The sequence below is a fragment of the Hypanus sabinus genome, assembly GCF_030144855.1.
Source record: "Hypanus sabinus isolate sHypSab1 chromosome X1 unlocalized genomic scaffold, sHypSab1.hap1 SUPER_X1_unloc_1, whole genome shotgun sequence".
NCBI lineage: Eukaryota > Metazoa > Chordata > Chondrichthyes > Myliobatiformes > Dasyatidae > Hypanus > Hypanus sabinus.
In genome coordinates this window covers 850,384-864,501 of record NW_026778957.1, presented here as the reverse complement: position 1 = coordinate 864,501, position 14,118 = coordinate 850,384, and the positions used below count along the sequence as shown (strand labels likewise).

The 14,118-nt window shown below is 49.6% G+C and overlaps 1 protein-coding gene across 1 annotated transcript in view; it reads right to left on the bottom strand.

Annotated features, from left to right (window-relative positions):
* LOC132385574 (zona pellucida-binding protein 2-like) overlaps window positions 1–14,118 on the bottom strand; it is a 139,794-nt gene that overhangs the window by 44,710 nt on the left and 80,966 nt on the right. The window contains exons 4-5 of the mRNA XM_059957739.1: window positions 9,347–9,496; window positions 6,272–6,490 (exon numbers count right to left, since the gene is read on the bottom strand). Coding sequence (XP_059813722.1) covers window positions 6,272–6,490; window positions 9,347–9,496 — 369 coding nt within the window. The remainder of the gene's footprint in view (window positions 1–6,271; window positions 6,491–9,346; window positions 9,497–14,118) is intronic.

The following is a 14,118-nucleotide window of genomic DNA, read 5'->3' as shown; positions in this document are numbered from 1 at the left end:
TCTGGTCCCAGACACCCCACTATAGGAAACATCCTCTCCACATCCACTCTATCTGTGTCCTCTGGTCCTAGACTCCCCCACTATAGGAAGCATCCTCTCCACATCCACTCTATCTGTGTCCTCTGGTCCCAGACCCCCCACCATAGGAAACATCCTCTCCACATCCACTCTATCTGTGTCCTCTGGTCCTAGACTCCCCCACTTTAGGAAGCATCCTCTCCACATCCACTCTATCTGTGTCCTCTGGTCCTAGACTCCCCCCACCATAGGAAACATCCTCTCCACATCCACTCTATCTGTGTCCTCTGGTCCTAGACTCCCCCACGATAGGAAACATCCTCTCCACATCCACTCTATCTGTGTCCTCTGGTCCTAGACTCCCCCACTATAGGAAACATCCTCTCCACATCCACTCTATCTGTGTCCTCTGGTCCTAGACTCCCCCACTTTAGGAAGCATCCTCTCCACATCCACTCTATCTGTGTCCTCTGGTCCTAGACTCCCCCCACCATAGGAAACATCCTCTCCACATCCACTCTATCTGTGTCCTCTGGTCCTAGACTCCCCCACGATAGGAAACATCCTCTCCACATCCACTCTATCTGTGTCCTCTGGTCCTAGACTCCCCCACTATAGGAAACATCCTCTCCACATCCACTCTATCTGTGTCCTCTGGTCCTAGACTCCCCCACTATAGGAAACAACCTCTCCACATCCACTCTATCTGTGTTCTCTGCTCCTAGACTCGCCCACTATAGGAAACATCCTCTCCACATCCACTCTATCTGTGTCCTCTGGTCCTAGACTCCCCCACTATAGGAAACATCCTCTCCACATCCACTCTATCTGTGTCCTCTGATCCTAGACTCCCCCACTATAGGAAACATCCTCTCCACATCCACTCTATCTGTGCCCTCTGGTCCCAGACCACCCACCATAGGAAACATCCTCTCCATATCCACTCTATCTGTGTCCTCTGGTCCCAGACTCCCCCACTATAGGAAACATCCTCTCCACATCCACTCTATCTGTGTCCTCTGGTCCTAGACTCCCCCACTATAGGAAACATCCTCTCCACATCCACTCTATCTGTGGTCCTAGACTCCCCCACTGTAGGAAACATCCTCTCCACATCCACTCTATCTGTGTTCTCTGCTCCTAGACTCGCCCACTATAGGAAACATCCTCTCCACATCCACTCTATCTGTGTCCTCTGGTCCTAGACTCCCCCACTATAGGAAACATCCTCTCCACATCCACTCTGTCTGTGTCCTCTGGTCCTAGACTCCCCCACTATAGGAAACATCCTCTCCACATCCACTCTATCTGTGTCCTCTGATCCTAGACTCCCCCACTATAGGAAACATCCTCTCCACATCCACTCTATCTGTGTCCTCTGGTCCTAGACTCCCCCACTACAGGAAACATCCTCTCCATATCCACTCTATCTGTGCCCTCTGGTCCCAGACCCCCCACCATAGGAAACATCCTCTCCACATCCACTCTATCTGTGTCCTCTGGTCCTAGACTCCCGCACTATAGGAAACATCCTCTCCACATCCACTCTATCTGTGTCCTCTGGTCCCAGACCCCCCACCATAGGAAACATCCTCTCCACATCCACTCTATCTGTGTCCTCTGGTCCCAGACACCCCACTATAGGAAACATCCTCTCCACATCCACTCTATCTGTGCCCTCTGGTCCCAGACCCCCCACCATAGGAAATATCCTCTCCACATCCACTCTATCTGTGTCCTCTGGTCCCAGACCCCCCACTATAGGAAACATCCACTCTATCTGTGTCCTCTGGTCCCAGACCCCCCACTATAGGAAACATCCTCTCCACATCCACTCTGTCTGTGTTCTCTGGTCCTAGACCCCCCACCATAGGAAACATCCTCTCCACATCCACTCTATCTGTGTCCTCTGGTCCTAGACTCCCCCACTATAGGAAACATCCTCTCCACATCCACTCTATCTGTGTCCTCTGGTCCTAGACTCCCCCACTATAGGAAACATCCTCTCCATATCCACTCTATCTGTGTCCTCTGGTCCCAGACCCCCCACTATAGGAAACATCCTCTCCACATCCACTCTATCTGTGCCCTCTGGTCCCAGACCCCCCCACTATAGGAAACATCCTCTCCACATCCACTCTATCTGTGCCCTCTGGTCCTAGACTCCCCCACGATAGGAAACATCCTCTCCACATCCACTCTATCTGTGTCCTCTGGTCCTAGACTCCCCCACTATAGGAAACATCCTCTCCACATCCACTCTATCTGTGTCCTCTGGTCCTAGACTCCCCCACTATAGGAAACAACCTCTCCACATCCACTCTATCTGTGTTCTCTGCTCCTAGACTCGCCCACTATAGGAAACATCCTCTCCACATCCACTCTATCTGTGTCCTCTGGTCCTAGACTCCCCCCACCATAGGAAACATCCTCTCCACATCCACTCTATCTGTGTCCTCTGGTCCTAGACTCCCCCACTATAGGAAACATGCTCTCCACATCCACTCTATCTGTGTCCTCTGGTCCTAGACTCCCCCACTATAGGAAACATCCTCTCCACATCCACTCTATCTGTGGTCCTAGACTCCCCCACTGTAGGAAACATCCTCTCCACATCCACTCTATCTGTGTTCTCTGCTCCTAGACTCGCCCACTATAGGAAACATCCTCTCCACATCCACTCTATCTGTGTCCTCTGGTCCTAGACTCCCCCACTATAGGAAACATCCTCTCCACATCCACTCTGTCTGTGTCCTCTGGTCCTAGACTCCCCCACTATAGGAAACATCCTCTCCACATCCACTCTATCTGTGTCCTCTGATCCTAGACTCCCCCACTATAGGAAACATCCTCTCCACATCCACTCTATCTGTGTCCTCTGGTCCTAGACTCCCCCACTACAGGAAACATCCTCTCTATATCCACTCTATCTGTGCCCTCTGGTCCCAGACCCCCCACCATAGGAAACATCCTCTCCACATCCACTCTATCTGTGTCCTCTGGTCCTAGACTCCCGCACTATAGGAAACATCCTCTCCACATCCACTCTATCTGTGTCCTCTGGTCCCAGACCCCCCACCATAGGAAACATCCTCTCCACATCCACTCTATCTGTGTCCTCTGGTCCCAGACACCCCACTATAGGAAACATCCTCTCCACATCCACTCTATCTGTGCCCTCTGGTCCCAGACCCCCCACCATAGGAAATATCCTCTCCACATCCACTCTATCTGTGTCCTCTGGTCCCAGACCCCCCACTATAGGAAACATCCACTCTATCTGTGTCCTCTGGTCCCAGACCCCCCACTATAGGAAACATCCTCTCCACATCCACTCTGTCTGTGTTCTCTGGTCCTAGACCCCCCACCATAGGAAACATCCTCTCCACATCCACTCTATCTGTGTCCTCTGGTCCTAGACTCCCCCACTATAGAAAACATCCTCTCCACATCCACTCTATCTGTGTCCTCTGGTCCTAGACTCCCCCAGTATAGGAAACATCCTCTCCACATCCACTCTATCTGTGTCCTCTGGTCCAAGACTCCCGGCACTATAGGAAACATCCTCTCCAAATCCACTCTATCTGTGTCCTCTAGTCCCAGACCCCCCACCATAGGAAACATCCTCTCCACATCCACTCTATCTGTGTCCTCTGGTCCTAGACACCCCCACTATAGGAAACATCCTCTCCACATCCACTCTGTCTGTGTCCTCTGGTCCTAGACTCCCCCACTATCGGAAACATCCTCTCCACATCCACTCTATCTGTGTCCTCTGGTCCTAGACTCCCCCACTATAGGAAACATCCTCTCCACATCCACTCTATCTGTGGTCCTAGACTCCCCCACTGTAGGAAACATCCTCTCCACATCCACTCTATCTGTGTTCTCTGCTCCTAGACTCCCCCACTATAGGACACATCCACTCCACATCCACTCTATCTGTGTCCTCTGGTCCTAGACTCCCCCACTATAGGAAACATCCTCTCCACATCCACTCTATCTGTGTCCTCTGGTCCTAGACTCCCCCACTACAGGAAACATCCTCTCCATATCCACTCTATCTGTGTCCTCTGGTCCCAGACCCCCCACTATAGGAAACATCCTCTCCACATCCACTCTATCTGTGCCCTCTGGTCCCAGACCCCCCCACTATAGGAAACATCCTCTCCACATCCACTCTATCTGTGCCCTCTGGTCCCAGACCCCCCACTATAGGAAACATCCTCTCCACATCCACTCTATCTGTGTTCTCTGGTCCTAGACCCCCCACCATAGGAAACATCCTCTCCACATCCACTCTATCTGTGTCCTCTGGTCGTAGACTCCCCCACTATAGGAAACATCCTCTCCACATCCACTCTATCTGTGTCCTCTGGTCCTAGACTCCCCCAGTATAGGAAACATCCTCTCCACATCCACTCTATCTGTGTCCTCTGGTCCAAGACTCCCGGCACTATAGGAAACATCCTCTCCACATCCACTCTATCTGTGTCCTCTGGTCCCAGACCCCCCACCATAGGAAACATCCTCTCCATATCCACTCTATCTGTGTCCTCTGGTCCTAGACTCCCCCACTATAGGAAACATCCTCTCCACATCCACTCTATCTGTGTCCTCTGGTCCTAGACTCCCCCAGTATAGGAAACATCCTCTCCACATCCACTCTATCTGTGTCCTCTGGTCCAAGACTCCCGGCACTATAGGAAACATCCTCTCCAAATCCACTCTATCTGTGTCCTCTAGTCCCAGACCCCCCACCATAGGAAACATCCTCTCCACATCCACTCTATCTGTGTCCTCTGGTCCTAGACACCCCCACTATAGGAAACATCCTCTCCACATCCACTCTGTCTGTGTCCTCTGGTCCTAGACTCCCCCACTATCGGAAACATCCTCTCCACATCCACTCTATCTGTGTCCTCTGGTCCTAGACTCCCCCACTATAGGAAACATCCTCTCCACATCCACTCTATCTGTGGTCCTAGACTCCCCCACTGTAGGAAACATCCTCTCCACATCCACTCTATCTGTGTTCTCTGCTCCTAGACTCCCCCACTATAGGACACATCCACTCCACATCCACTCTATCTGTGTCCTCTGGTCCTAGACTCCCCCACTATAGGAAACATCCTCTCCACATCCACTCTATCTGTGTCCTCTGGTCCTAGACTCCCCCACTACAGGAAACATCCTCTCCATATCCACTCTATCTGTGTCCTCTGGTCCCAGACCCCCCACTATAGGAAACATCCTCTCCACATCCACTCTATCTGTGCCCTCTGGTCCCAGACCCCCCCACTATAGGAAACATCCTCTCCACATCCACTCTATCTGTGCCCTCTGGTCCCAGACCCCCCACTATAGGAAACATCCTCTCCACATCCACTCTATCTGTGTTCTCTGGTCCTAGACCCCCCACCATAGGAAACATCCTCTCCACATCCACTCTATCTGTGTCCTCTGGTCGTAGACTCCCCCACTATAGGAAACATCCTCTCCACATCCACTCTATCTGTGTCCTCTGGTCCTAGACTCCCCCAGTATAGGAAACATCCTCTCCACATCCACTCTATCTGTGTCCTCTGGTCCAAGACTCCCGGCACTATAGGAAACATCCTCTCCACATCCACTCTATCTGTGTCCTCTGGTCCCAGACCCCCCACCATAGGAAACATCCTCTCCATATCCACTCTATCTGTGTCCTCTGGTCCTAGACTCCCCCACTATAGGAAACATCCTCTCCACATCCACTCTATCTGTGTCCTCTGGTCCTAGACTCCCCCACTATAGGAAACATCCTCTTCACATCCACTCTATCTGTGCCCTCTGGTCCCAGACCCCCCACCATAGGAAACATCCTCTCCACATCCACTCTATCTGTGTCCTCTGGTCCTAGACTCCCCCACGATAGGAAACATCCTCTCCACATCCACTCTATCTGTGTCCTCTGGTCCTAGACTCCCCCACTATAGGAAACATCCTCTCCACATCCACGCTATCTGTGTCCTCTGGTCCTAGACTCCCCCACTATAGGAAACATCCTCTCCACATCCACACTATCTGTGTCCTCTGGTCCTAGACTCCCCCACTATAGGAAACATCCACTCTATTGAGGCCTTTCAACATTCGATGGGTTTCAATGAGGTCACCAGGGAGTACAGGACCTGAGCACATTACTTTTGAGAAAAGTTATGCAAACACTGAAAAACTCCCAGTCACCAGCTGTCCGGTGGGCACAGATTGAACTTACGTTTGAATGTAATGAAGAGTTCAGTTATTAATCCCTCACGCGGTACTTTTACAACGTGGCATTTCATCTCTACGTCCGTTATCCTACAGGTCAGGTCGGCAATTAGCTCCTTTTCCACTGACCTGAACTTACGAAAGAAGTGATAATTGGCAGGATCATGGCATTCATAAGTATGGTAACGTGTTGAGAACTTAAATGAGTAGTCTGGTTCACGAAAACCTGCAATCAAAAAGATCTATCAGAATAAGATGGTGATAATAGTTAATCTTCAGGATGGGGAGAGGGGAAAGAGTATGACCTGGCAGGTGGCAGGTGGACATGGTCTTCACCCCCCAACACTTTGTTATTTTGGCTTCTATCCCCTTACCTTCCAGTCCCGATGAAGGGTTTTGGCTCGAAACTTTGACCTGTTCCCCTCCATAGACGATGTCTAAACCGCTGAGCTCCTCCAGAATTTTGGGTGTGTTGCTCTGGATTTCCAGCATCTGCAGAATCTCCTGTGTTTATAAGTATCCAATGTGTTGCACATCTGCTTATAACTCTGTAGATTTTAGCCTCCTATCACCTCCCTCTGGGACCCCCTCCTCCTCTGGTATCCGATTTCTTCTTCAACCCTTCACCGTTTCCACCTATCACCTTCCAGCTTCTCACTTTATCCCCTCCCCCCTCCCTCCCACCTTCTCCCTCAACTGGTCTGGTCACCTGGTCTCACCTATCACCTGTCAGTTTGTACTCCTCCCCTCCCCCCACCCTCCTACCTTCTCCCTCACCTGGTCTCACCTATCACTTGTCAGCTTGTACTCCTCCTCTCCCCCCTCCCTCCCACCTCCTCCCATCACCTGGTCTCACCTATCACCTGTCAGCTTGTACTCCTCCTCTCCCCCCTCCCTCCTACCTTCTCCCTCACCTGGTCTCACCTATCACCTGTCAGCTTGTACTCCTCCCCTCCCCCCACCCACCTTTCCTCTCACCTGGTCTTACCTATCACCTGTCAGCTTGTACTCCTCCCCTCCCCCTCCCTCCCACCTCCTCCCATCACCTGGTCTCACCTGTCAGCTTGTCCTCCTCCCCCTCCCCCACCCACCCACCTTCCCCCTCACCTGGTCTCACCTGTCACCTTGTCCTCCTACCCCTCCCCCACCCACCCACCTCCTCTCTCACCTGGTCTCACCTGCCAGCTTGTACTCCCCCCCCCCCCCCCTCCCAACTTCTCCCTCACCTGGTCTGGTCACCTGGTCTCACCTATCACCTGTCAGTTTGTACTCCTCTCCTCCCCCACCAACCTTTCCCCTCACCTGGTCTCACCTATCACCTGTCAGCTTGCCCTCCTCCCCCTCCCCCTTACCTGTCATCTTATAACTCCCCCCTCTCCTTCGTCACCTGCCAGCTTGTCCTCCTTCCCTGCGCCCCCTCCTTATTCTGACCTCTTCCTCCTTCCTTTCCAGTCCTGATGAAGTACCTTGGCCTGAAACATCGACTCTTTAGTGTGGATGCTGCCTGACATTGTGGAGGCATATTGGCATAATCTAAATATCATAAGGGGGTATAAAAGGGTGGTGAGTGGTGGGAATGGTAAGCAGCTTCAAATTCCTGACTGCTGTCGTGTCAGCGGATCACACAGATGGCACACCAGTGACTCTACTTCATTAGGAGCTTGTGGAGATTCGCTCCGTCATCAAAAACCCCGGCAAATTCCTACAGGTGTATGGCGGAGAGCATCCTGACTGCTTGCGTCACCGTCTGGGATTGTAAGAGGCTTCAGGGAGTTGTTTATTCAGCCAGCTCCACCACGGGCACAAACGCCCCGCGCCCATCCACCACCGAGGACATCTCCAAGAAGTGGCTGCCTCAAGAGGATGACATTTATCAAGAAGGAAGCTCATCATCCGTTTTACCGTTATTCACATCAGGAAGGAGGTTCGGGAGCCTGAAGACCCACGGTCAACGTTTTGGGAACAGCTTCTTCCCCTCCACCATCAGATTTCTGACTGGTCCGTGATCCCATGTCACAAACACAAGAAAGTCTGTAGATGCTGGAAATTCAGAGCAGCACACACAAAATACTGGAGGAACTCAGCAGGCCAGGCAGCATCTATGGAAAGGAGTAAACAGTCAACATTTTGGGCTGAGACCCTTCATCAGGACGTGTGAGTCTTCAGCAACAGTACCTTGTTAGCCCTTTTTTTGCACTATTTATTGAGTTTGTAATTTTTATGTCTTTGCATGGGACTGCTGCCAAATTTCCCATCATGTGTCAGTGATTCTGATGTACCGGATACAGGAAGTGATTCCAAATGAATATCGTGTACCGCTAACTCCAGAGTGCATGTTTGAAAAATAAACTGAAAATGTTGAAGTTTAGGGTTTTTGCATTTCACTTTACTGCCCCAGTGACTAGGGAGGGGTAACGCCTCGTGTCTATTCGGGGCCAGCTCGCTCACCTTTGGTCCCCACTGGACACTCATTTCTCACCAGTGGGCGCGATAGCAGCCACACCGCCTCAACAGGTGGGCTGAAGCAGACGAGGGTAGCCGGCAGGCCTTGTACCCCGGCCCGGTGAGACAGGGACGTGCCTGTCCCAGTATGCGAAGTCAGCTGGCGGACTGGGTGCTTGAGATCTGACAGCCAGGAAGGTGGTTCTGCAACACTTTGTGGAGAGCGAGGGGCACGAGGGGCAGGATAGAGAAGAGTACAGCACAGGAGCTGGCCATTCGGCCCACAGTGTTCTGCTGTACCAGCTAAAAAGCAAACCAAAAACGCCCAAAGACAAATCCCTCCTACCTACACAATGTCCATATCCCTTCATCTTCCTCACATCCATGTGCCTATCTAAACACCCCTTAAGTGGTATTTGCCTCTACTGCCCTACCAGATAGGGCATCCCGGGCACGGTCACCCACTGCAACCAAGGACTAACACTCATAGCATCAGACCCAGACTTCTGAGGTCAAGAGAGTGGAATCGCCCCTGTGCAATGGCTTTCCCACTTACCATCACTGGTGGATATGACAGACAACCACCACTGCCCCCAGAGCAAGGACGTGCCAGCATTCCCTCCTTCCACAGAATACCTACCATACACTGAGAACTTCATATCAAGAAACATCTCCTTGTTTTCATTCACATCCTTGTAGGAAACTGTACAGGTGTAATCTCCTGACATGGACTTTTCAAAGGATTTCAGTATAAGTCGCCCAGTTTCAGATATCCTGACGTAGGGCTCCCCTAAAATGAAACACACACAATAAATCAGTTGCGTATTCCTTAACTGAGAAATTTAATTGAAAGAACTCTACTATTAATTGGTCCTGGTTTCCAAGTATACTGATGTCCCAAATGTGGGACACTATAGAAATCTGAACACAGTGACTATGAGTCAGAGGAGTCAGACATGATCCTCTACTCCAGTATATTTCAGGTACAGTTTACAGGGACACCAGGACCTGGCCAGTCCTCAGTATTGCAGGACTGCTTCGAACCCACGGACCAGAGCTCCTTACAATCATCAGGTCAACATCGATGAACACGAGGGATCAGTGACTGACTACGTCGGAAAATGCGTGGAGCACGTTACTGTGATTAAACACAGGGTGAAACCAGAAACCATGAGCAAATGCATTGCACCGTGAGCATTGCTTTGGGATCAGCGCTCTGCCTTCAGATTGGGGTCTCTATGGTCAGTAAGAGACATGCTTTCCCGTGGCATCAGGAAGACAGAGTGTGAGAACTCACAGAAAATTCAAAGACATCTTTGCAACACCAGGGATACTCAGTGCATGGGGCATGATATATAAACATTGATGTATTACAGATCTACCCTCGCGTCAATAAAAGCAATGCCTCACTCAAATGGGCTGAATGTCTTCTGTACACGATCTGATGCTTTGAACAAGGTGACGTTGAGGAAGGCCCCCTCTTCCCCTGAGGAACAGGCACCCTGACTGGCTGCAGCTGAGGTGAGGAGGATCCTAGCTAGGCTGCAAGTCTGGACAACAAGGCTGGTCAGGTACTGAGGGACTGTGTGAATCAGTCAATAGGGGACCTAATGGACACCTTTAATATCTCTTTGAAACAGTCTACTATCCCTGCAGGCTTCGAGGGAGCCTCCATTATTCTGGTACCCAAGAGAGCAATGGTAACTGGCCTAAATAATTATCGTCCAGTGGCATTAACTACAATAATTATATATAAAATCCCCACATTCCAGCTACATTGGACTCTTTCCAGTTTGCCTATCACTCAAACCAGTCCACTGATGCCATCCACTCCGTCCTGTCCCATACGCAGGAAGTGTGAGGTTTGAAAGGACATACAGGAGTGAGGTACACCAGCTAGTTGAGTGGTGCTGCAGCAATACCAAAGAGCATCTTCAGCTCCATCATGCTGAGCACTGATGCCCCTCAGGTCTGCTGCTGTTTACGTTGCTGACTCACCACTGCACCGCCAGATCCAGCTCAGACCACATCATCAAGTTCACTGACGGGGGAGAGTAAAAAGTTCCTTGTTGTGTATAGAATGGAAGATTGAACCAAAACACCCCCGTATTAATCGAGAAGGTACTGCAGTGTCTACACTTTCTGAGCAGACTGGGCCCTCTCATTCCAACAACTTTCTATGGGAGAAGCATCGAGAGTGTCCTGTCTGGCTGCACCACTGTGTGGTGTGGAAGCTGCAAAACATCGGACTGTGACCCTATAGAAAAAACGCTGAAAGGATCACTGGAGTCTCCCTCCACCCTACGTGTGACATTTATCAGTGCTGAGTCCACTGCTCTACACCCATGACAGCGTGACTAGGCACAGTTCAAATGCCCTCTATAAATTCGCTGATGATACAACCATTGATCTAAGATGGTGACGAGATGCATACAAGAGCAAGATATACCAGCTAGCTAAGTGGTGTCACAGCAACAACCTTGCATCCAGTGTCATTAAGACCAAAGAACTGATTGTGGACTTCAGAGGGAACACACATCAGTCCTCATCAGAAGTGGAGAGTGTGAGCAATTTCAAATTCCTGGATATTTCAGTATCTCTGAGGACCTAAACTCGACCCTACATATCGATGACAGCAGCTATAAAGAAGACAAGACAGCAGCTATATTTCATTCGGAGTTTGAGGAGATTTGGTATGTCAACAAAAACACTTGCAAATGTCTACAGATGTACTGTGGAGAGCATTCTAACTAGTTGTCTCACCATCTGGAATGATGGGGTGGGGGGGGGGCTACTGCACAGATCAAAGTAAACTGCAGAGAGTTGTAACATTAGTCAGCTCCATCACGGGCACTAACCTCCACAGTATCCAGCAGCGATGCCTCAAAAAGGAAGCATCCATCATTAAGGACCCCCACCACCCAGGACATGCCTTCTTCTCATTGCTACCATCAGGGAGGGGGTACAGGAACCTGAAGGCACACACTCAACGATTCAGGAACAGCTTCTTCCCCTCTGCCATCAGGGAGGAGCTACAGGACCCTGAAGACACACACTCAACGATTCAGGAACAGCTTCTTCCCCTCTGCCATCAGGGAGGAGGTACAGGAGCCTGAAGACACACACTCAACGATTCAGGAACAGCTTCTTCCCCTCTGCCATCAGCGAGGGGGTACAGCAGCCTGAAGACACACACTCAACAATTCAGGAACAGCTTCTTTCCCTCTGCCCTTTGCTAACCACATCCTCCATCTTAATATCTTGATCCAATCCTGGTGTGGTTCCTTAACATATCACAGTAGGAGGAGGTAATGGGGATAAGCCCCACTACTTATTAAACACTCCCAATGACCTGTGCCTCAAATAGCCTCTGACAACCAAGTCCAGCTCCTGGCCTTCGAATGTGGCTTAGGTACTAAGCCCAGCGAAAATGTTTCTACTGACAGGAGAAAGGGCAATGGCGGTTTACTGGTGCCTTAAGACCAGTTGCTTCAGGTAGATGGGGCTCGTCAGACATGGTTAGCAGCTCATCTAGAAGAAGGAAAACTCTGATCTCAAACCTCCGCTGTCTTGCACCTATACCAGGGGTGGGCAAACTTTTTGACTTGTGGGCCACAAAGGGTTCTAAAATTTGACAGGGGGGCCGGACCAGGAGCAGATGGATGGAGTGTTTTGGTAATACACCTCATAAGAGAAAATAAAATATCATAGGATATGTAGAAAACATGTGCTTTAATTTCAATTGAAAATGAACAAATGCATTACAACAAAATATCTGTCTTTGAAGTCCCATGGTATTTAGCAATTTATTGAAATGACTTTTAAAACACTGAAAATTAAATGAATAAAATACAGCTTTTTTTTAATAGTAACAGTTATTATTTGAAAGCACTGAAAATTCTGTTATCCTTCAAGATATTATCATCATCACTCTCCTCCTGACTGTCTTTATTTCAAAAACGGTAGGAGATGCAGGTCTACTTGTCCTGCTCCTTCTTATTCAATTGTCCCCTGTGCCAAAACTCAACAACGACCAGAACAATGACAGCGCGCCAGTATGTGGAGCGCGTTATTTGATCTGGAGCGCATTTTTTATTTTGAGAACGTACGTGCACCTGCGCACTACTCATGTCCATCACTTAACAGAAATGACATGTAACATGTAAGGCTTATTGAAAAAAATATTTTCAAATGCATTTTTTACATAACACAACGAAGAAACTTATTTTTAATTTCAGTGGGAACAGTGTTGTTGGTCTCCCTTTTTAGCCAGCGCATCAAAGTCTGGATTTAGTTTTGTTGTGGCGATTCTCAGAATGGATCTGAGGTGTTGGTCAGTTAACTTGGATCTGTGGCTGGCTTTGTTGATGTTCATGACGCTGAATGCCTGTTCACACAAATAGGTCGAGCCGAACAAAGAGTAAAGCGCAAATGTGGAGTAATACGCTGCACCTCAACAATGTATATAGAGTGCGTCATCTATTGGGAAAACGCCAGAATTGCGGGGAAAAACGTTAACAAGGTTTATTAATATAATTTCATCAAGTTCTGCGGGCAGGATTAAAAAGCTTAACGGGCCGCATATGGCCCGCAGGCCATAGTTTGCCCATGCCTGACCTATACCCATTCATGGGAAGGGTTCAGGAATAAACCCCGAGGAAAAGTCTGCAGGTGGAGTCCCTAAGACAGTCCTATGCTGACTGGTAACTCCTGCCATGCCGCTGGTGCCAACTGCATCGGCCTCTCCCGTTCCTTTGAACTCGTCAACTGTGTGAAGAGGGGCAGTCTGCTCTGCATACCATACTGTTCTGGCTTGTGCATAGCATAGACAACGAAGATGCAACAGCTATGGTTGACCCCAACCAACAGAGGCCTTCACTAGTCATCTTCAAAGTTCTGCCATTTTATTTATTTATTGAGATACAGTGCGGAGTAGGTCCATTCGGCCCTTCAACCTGCACCTCCCAGCAACCCCCGGTTTAATCCTAGCCTAATCGTGGAACAATTTACAATGACCAATTAACCTGCCACCCAGCACATCACTGGACTGTGGGAGGTAACCCATGTGGTCACAGGGGGAACGTACAAACTCCTTACAGGAACTGAACCTGGGTTGTCGGTAAAGCATTGTGCTAGCCACTACGCTACTGTGCCACACCATTATGGCCCCTCTTCTTCACCTACGTTACGCTCTTTGGTACCACTGGCTCGCTCCAATACTCTGAAAATTTTTTCACATTTACACTGTCAAATTATACATGCCATGTTATGTCTTTCCTGATTTGGATTGTTATTTTATTCCTAATTACTGGATCTCACAGCTTATTTTGGGCTCACAGCTGCTGTTGATTGCTCATTGTTAGGCAATTAGCTTTTGTCATCAGGTCGGCCATTTTATATTTCACAAGTATT